At 37.7% G+C, this 7773-nt stretch overlaps 1 protein-coding gene across 3 annotated transcripts in view; it reads right to left on the bottom strand.

The window, feature by feature from the left end:
• Positions 1-2697: 2697 nt before the first annotated feature.
• The window catches only part of DENND6A (DENN domain containing 6A), a 92969-nt gene continuing 87893 nt past the window's right edge, over positions 2698-7773 (bottom strand). For all 3 annotated transcript variants that reach the window (XM_002713264.5, XM_017343899.3, XM_070050677.1), the window contains 2 exons: positions 5493-5567; positions 2698-5035 (listed from right to left, as the gene is read on the bottom strand). In XM_002713264.5, the coding sequence (XP_002713310.3) occupies positions 4904-5035; positions 5493-5567 (207 nt within the window). In that variant the 3' untranslated portion in view covers positions 2698-4903. The remainder of the gene's footprint in view (positions 5036-5492; positions 5568-7773) is intronic.

Raw genomic sequence — 7773 nt, 5'->3', positions numbered from 1 at the left:
GACTTCAATCTTTGAAACTGAGATAAATAGACTTTTCCTCTTCATAAAGTTAGCTACCTAAGCTATTTCATTGTGATGAAAAGCTGAATAATACTGTGGTTTTATGGGTGTGTTTTTAAATGTCAAAACTTATCAAATGGTGAGTTGTGTGTCTGGCCCAGCATCTATAATGCAGTTTAGGAAGCCTGCAACCCATATTGGAGAGTTTGTGTTCCCCCTCTGCTCTCAATTCAATATTTCCTGTTAATGTGCATCCTGGGAAGCAGCAGATGATGGTTCAAGCACTTAAGTCCCTTATGTCTATGTTAATCACCACCAGATTGTTCTTGGCTCCAGCTTCCGCTTGGCCCAGTCCTGGCTGTTCAGGCATTTGGGGAGTGAACCAGCATATAATCTCTCTCTCTCTCTCTCTCTTCTTTACAAATAAAAATTTTTAAAAATTGACCAAATTGTATACTTCAAGTATGTTCATTTATTGTATGTCTATTATACCCCCAATGAAGCTTTTTTTAAAAAAGCAGTTCTATCACCAGAACTTCTGACTCTAAAAATATCTGCCCATTTCATTAAGTGAAATCAATCATTTTAATAATTTCCTATTGAAGTATAAAATCCATTATAAGATATGGATATATATTATATATAATTATAAATATTTATAAATAGTATAAATATAATATATAATTATATAATATATAATATTATATATTATATATATAAGAATATAACATATTGCAACTCAATCTGGAAGCAATTTACAGCATATATTCATGTTGGCTGACATGGAAAAACATAAGGCATGGGGAAAAACATGAAGGATCAGGGGACCAGCGCCGTGGCTCACTTGGCTAATCCTCCGCCTGCGGCGCCAGCATCCCATATGGGCACTAGGTTCTAGTCCCGGTTGCTCCTCTTCTAGTCCAGCTCTCTGCTGTGGCCCGAGAAGGCAGTGGAGGATGGTCCAAGTGCTTGGGCCCTTGCACCCGCATGGGAGACCGGGAAGAAGCACCTGGCTCTTGGCTTCAGATCGGCGCAACACCGGCCGTAGCGGCCATTTGGGGAGTGAACCAATGGAAGAAAGACCTTTCTCTCTCTCTCTCTCTCACTCTCTATAACTCTATCTATCAAATAAAAAAAAAAAAATTAAGGATCCATGAAGTTCAGCTTCCTAGTAGCTACACAGAAATACTATGTTGAAGAAAAAGAGGATGGGGAGGCAAAATAAACAGAAAGCAATCTTTATGGTGAAGCTAATAAAACAGAATGAGACTTTTGATTACTAGACAATAACACCCTTCATTTGGAGAAAGCCACGACATGGCATTTAAATAATGGGTGGCAGGGAAAGGCAGCACTCAGGAGTCCAGAAATCACACTGGGGAACAGCATGTAGCAGAACTCTCCTACCACCATTTTTCCTCAACATTTGTATATCACGAGATAGGCAATGTTATCACTGAAAAATAAACATAAACCTATTTAATTAACCATATAAAAATCGGAAAGATATGGGAAAAGTCTTAGAAATCATAATTCTGTATCTTGTAGCAAATTGTTTCATCTTCCATCCACTGGTTCATTCCCCAGAAACCCGCAGAAGGAACTCCATCCAGATCTCCCACATGGGTGGCAGAAATCCAAATACTTGGGCCATCATCTGATGCCTCCCCAGGAAGTGAAGTAGCAGGAAGCTGGATCAGAAATACAGTAGACAGGATTCAAACTTGGCACTCTACTGTGAGATGTGGGCATTGCAAGCAGTGGCTTAACATGTTGTGCTACAACACCCACTTCCATAGTGCATCCTGAAGGATACTATCCATTAACTTCACAAACAAGTAATATCCAATGGAATTTCTTATTAACAAATGAGTTAGAAATCCAAAGAATAATATAAAAGACTTGCTGCTTTTAAAAAGGAATGGGAAGGGGCCGGCGCCATGGTTCACTTGGTTAATCCTCCACCTGCGGCGCCGGCATCCCATATGGGTGCCGGGTTCTAGTCCCGGTTGCTCCTCTTCCACTCCAGCACTCTGCTGTGGCCTAGGCACAGGGCAGTGGAGGATGGCCCAAGTGCTTGGGCCCTGCACTCACATGGGAGACCAGGAAGAAGCACCTGGCTCCTAGCTTCGGATTGGCGCAGCGCCGGCTGTAGCGGCCATTTGGGGAGTGAACCAATGGAAGAAAGACCTTTCTCTCTGTCTCTCTCTCTCACTGTCTAACTCTATCTGTCAAATTAAAAAAAAAAAAAAAACTGTCAGAAAATTAAAAAAATTTGGAACAGGTATTGTGGCACACTGGGTTAAGCTACAGCTGATATGCCCATATCCCACATCAAAGTACCTGGTTGAGTCCTTGGCCTCCTGCTAATGACACCCTGAGATGTAGAAGATGATGGCTCAAGCACTTGGTTCCCTGCCACCCATACACATAGCGTTCCTAGCTCCTGGCTTCAGCCTGGCCCAGGCTTGGCAGTTGCAGGGATTTGGGGAAGGAAACTATGGATGGAAGATCTCTCTCTTTATCATTTTGCTTTTCAAATAAATAAAAAAAAATTTAAAAAAGAGAAATACAAGATAAAACAATGTTGTAACTTTAAAAAACAAATAAAAGAAATGCCATATTCATAAGTTTCATTAGCTAAGCATATTTTCCAAGTATTCCAACCCCACTCAGAAATAACACAAGATATCTAAATGTTTTAAAATCCAAGGCCTTTAATTCAGTTTTCAGTAATGACCATATATGCCTTCACAAATCCTGTTTTTCACCATAAAGAGAAGGCACAAGGCATTACAGAATACCCTTAAAGCAGTGATTCCTTCCGATGCTGGTGGAGAGAAAACATTATATGGCAGGGTTTAGATATTAACAAAGTTTTCTTAAAAAAAAAAATACAACTCTGAAAATCACATAAAAAATTAAGTTCCCAGACAGTCTTCTCAGTTTCCCAATGCAATTTTAAGCTATTCTTACAGGTACATAATTTGAAATTAAGAGATATACTGGCTAAGTATAATATGGTTTTCAACACATGTTAGGTTTCAATTAAATACAGTAAATGGGAAGACACCATTATCATGCTAATAGGCATCTTTGCTACAATATAGCTGTGCAAAACAAACTTGAAATGATACATCCTGCAGTGGCATAATTAAAAGATACTTGATGTGATATTAACAACTTTTAAATTCTGGTCACAAACAGTATATAAATTTTAAGATTATTAAAATACACATTTTTGAAAAATAATAAGATGACCATTTATACCTAAATAAAGTTTCCCAGAAAGTTATGAAATACTTTAGCATATAAAAGCAGCTGGCCCTTTTCTGGAAGGCCAACTGTTGTTTCATAAAATAACTCATATGATCCAAGGCAAATGACTCCATATTCTCTCTACAACTTTGAGGTATGCTTCAAGAGCTGTATCCATGAGAAAAGGGCACAGTTAGGTAGGAGACCACAGTTACCAACACAAGGAGCCTGTCTTGGGTCTGGAATGCCCTTGAGAGTTACATCAACAGAGAATAAGAGAAAGCTTCTGAAGCCATTTGTTTTATAATTACACACAACTCAATTTGGCTATTTGGAGAATAATCCAAGACATAGCTATTCAGATATGTGTCATGTCATGTGTGCCTACACTAAATAGTGGCTTCTGTGGGACACTTTTTTTCAAACACAAACCACACAACTTTACTCTACACCAAATCACATTCTTCTGTTTTTTGGCAAGGCAGTATAAACAAAACAGAAATAAACAAAAACAATAATATCAACAACAAAACTACCTATAACAGTGATTCAGGCAAAAATTCCCATGTCAAACAACAGTAGGGAAAGTGTTCTGAGAAACATCAATTTAAAGAAAAAAAAAAAACATTAACAAACAAACAATGCTGGAAGTTGTTTGGTGGCGAGGCCTGGAATGAGCACCAGGTTTGGTGCCCGAAACCCACAAATAATGCTGGAAATCAATCTTACAGTTACTCTACAAAAAGCTTATGAATGCCTTTGAATTCAGAAGAGTTCAGTTTTAAAAATAGCTGACTATGAGGTTACAATTAGAATGATCTTCGAAAAGCACTCAAACTAATTAATCTAAACAGGTTCAACTAATGAATTAATGAATGATAAGAGAAAACAAACTCTTCTATAATTAATACTGGGTGACTTCTTGCCTTTGGAGAAACTGGTAAGATAAGATTTTGAAAACATCAAAGGAAACAGTGAAATGAAAACCTGTATGGCAACTGAAAAAAAAAAACTACAATGCCTACAAATGAACATGATGGACATCAAGAAACATCTGTAAGCGATGATTACTCAGTAGAGTGCTTTCTAAAATTATATAACACAATCAAGCTAAGGAAAAGCTTTAAGACTAGCAGCCGGACTTTATGAAACATACAGGACAACAAAAGGCACGACATAAGCGTCAGTCACTTCTAATTAGAGTTGGACAGCTCAGTTTTTTTCTTGTTGAGAAGATAACCAGTGTGAATGTTATTTTTATATCCCCCTGAGTTTTAACATGATTGGGCAAAGCAGCACCAATTTTTAAAAAAATACCTGCAATGCCAGCACTGCAGTTTGGAATCACTTACACTAATACTAATGGCCCCACAGGTCTCTCATAAGAGCACTTTAGAACATGATTAAAAATATAGAAACGCCTTTTAGTGTTTCAGTATTAAAGTGGAACCACCACAGATACCCAATGTTTAAAATAATGCACTAAAAAGGTTTGTTTATACAATACAGTCTTTCCACCCTGTAGCTAGCGTTCACGGCCATTTTGCACTCCACTGCTGCCGAGAGAGCTCCTTTGTGCGTCTGTTGAAATGTCAGTATGCTTCATGGTACACAATCCTTTTTGGCTGGAAAATCCTGGCAAATATCATGTCATGCCCGTTTTGAGCAATATGCTTTGCAGGTCCTCTGGCAATGCTAAGATAATTGCATCTATGTGTGTCTGTAACTTTTCCATAGTGTCAGGTTTCACAGGTAAATGCTCCCGATCAGCCTGCAACTTAAGAAACATTTGGGAGCATTTAAATAAATGTGAACTAACATATTCTTTAAATAAACAATTTCAATGGTTTACAATTTGAAAACTTCATCTTATACCAGAATTTACAGGAACTACAGAAGCAAAGAACATGCAATTTACAATACATTACTGAGCTCAATAAAAAGCTTTCATGTAAATTCACAGATAATTCCTAGGTATACCACATGGTATTATATATGTCAGTGTTTTTGTAGAGTTTATGAGACCCCAGGTAAATAACTAGAATAATATGGCATCATTATGATCTCAAGCAACCAAATGTTTCAGTCAGATCTACCAGCAACTGACCAATCACCAGTCTTCTTATTTAAGAAGTTACTTCTGCCTTAACAACATGATTCTCAGCTCAAATTAAGGAAAATGTCCTCACAGAAAAGTCAAGTCAAGTCAATCTTCCGTTGCTTTGGCTACATACCAGCTTATTTTTCAGCTTCAATACAAGGTCTACTATTTCTACTTCTGTGTGTTTCTGGATCCAAAGTAGTAAGTCCTAGAACAATACACAAATCCCAAATTAGTAAGTGTTCAAAATAAGACGCAAACCTATTTCAATAGATGAGGTAACAGTGCAAGAATAATTCTCATGACATCCTAGCTGTTGTTAGAGAATTGTTTTAAAGGATTTATTTATTTATTTGAAAGGTAGAGGAACACAGAGAGAGAGATAGAGAGATAAAGAAAGAAAGATCTTCCATCTACTGACTGAATCCCCAAACACATAAAACAGCTGGGCCTGGACCAGGCCAAAGCCAGGAGCTTAGAACTCCACCTAGGTCTCCCATAAGGGTGGCAAGGATCCAAGTAGTTAAGCCATTGTCTGCTGCCTTCCCCTGTGCATTAGCAGGAAGCTGGATCAGAAGCACACAACAGCAGGAACTTGTACTGCACTCTGACATGGGATGTGGGTGTCCCAAGTAGCAGTTTAACCTACTGCACTACAATGCCCACCCCACAACTAGATAATTTGTGACATTAGCAAAAACAATTAACTGTCTAATATTTAAAAGTAAAACAAAAAGACAATTCCTTACTAAGGTAACACTTTGTATCAAGCAAGAAAAACAAAACTGCTGCTCAAATTGCAATACTAACCCCTGCCCTCACAACAGAGAGTAATTTATAAGTACTACGCACTAACAAATCGAGATAACTGAACATGAGTGTACTATTGGACATACACATCTCATCTTCAAATAAGCTTTCCTCTGGCTTACTGTTGTAATGACCTTCATAATATTCTTTTTCTTGAAGTCACAATCAATGAGAGTTTATGATTAGAAAGCTAACACTGAGGCTAGCCCACTTCAATATTTAAAGCTAAATACAAATGAAAATAAGACTACCCTTTATATTACAAGTAGTTTAACTTAAAATAGTCTAATGATAAATTATAGACTATGAAAATCAGTCGAAGCATGTAAAAAATGGTAATACTACTGGAAAAGGAGAGTAAATCATACTGTAAAAAATGCCGAGTTTGATTTCAAGACATATGACAGGGCAGTTATAATAAAAATAGCCTGGTACTGGTACAAAAACAGAATTGTAGACCAATGCAACAGAACAGAAACTCCAAAAATCAAAGCATCTACAAACAACTTATCAACCTCTGGAGCAAGGATAGTCTCTTTAACAAATGGTGCTGGGGAAACTAGATCTACACATGCAGAAGTATGAAACTAGACCCATGCCTTACACCTAACACAAAAATCCACTCAAAATGGATCAAAGATCTAAATCTATGACCCGACACCATCAAATTACTAGAGAATGTTGGGGAAACCCTGCAAGAGATTGGTATAGGCAAAGACTTCTTGGAAAAGACCCAGAAACACAGGTAATCAAGCCAAAATTGACAAAAGGGATTAAATCAAGCCAAGAAGTTTCTGCACCCCAAAAGAAACACTCAGCAAAGTGAAGTGGCAACCGACACAACGGGAGAAAATATTTGCAAACTACACAACCGATAAAGAGTTAACATCCAGAATCTATAAAGAGCTCAAAAAATTCAACAAGAAAACAAACAATCCAGTTAAGAAATGGGCAAAGTACTGAATGGACATTTTTCATGAGAGGAAATTCAAATGGCCAACAGACATTTGAAAAAGTGCTCAGGATCACTAGCCAACAGGAAAATACAAATTAAAACCACAACAAGGTTTCACCTCACCCCAGTCACAAAGGCTCTCATACAGAAATCAACAAAAATGCTGGCGAAGATGTGGGGAAAAAGGTACTCTGGTCCACTGTTGGTGGGAATGTACACTGCTGCAGCCACTGTAGAAGACAGTATGGAGATACCTCAGAAATCTGAATATAGACCTACCATATGACCCAGCCACCCCACTCCTGGGAATTTATCCAAACCAAAAGAAATCAGCATGCAAAAGAGTGATCAGTACCCACATGTTCACTGCACAATACACAGTACACAATAGCTAAGATATGGAATCAATACAGATGCCCATCAACTGTTGACTGGATAAATTACGGTATATTTATACTATGGAGTACTACTCAGCAATAAAAAAAAATGAAATCCTGTCTTTTGCAACAAAATGGATGCAACTGGAAACCATTATGCTTGGTGTAATAAAGCTAATCCCAAAAAGACAGATATTTCACGTTTTCCCTGATCAGAGGTAACTAACAGAGTACCTGAAATGTAAAGCATTGTAGTGAAGTAGACATTTTGA

The sequence above is a fragment of the Oryctolagus cuniculus genome, chromosome 10 (assembly GCF_964237555.1).
Source record: "Oryctolagus cuniculus chromosome 10, mOryCun1.1, whole genome shotgun sequence".
Taxonomy (NCBI): Eukaryota; Metazoa; Chordata; class Mammalia; order Lagomorpha; family Leporidae; genus Oryctolagus; species Oryctolagus cuniculus.
Note: the sequence above shows the minus strand (reverse complement) of the source record. Positions and strands in the feature narration are given on the sequence as shown.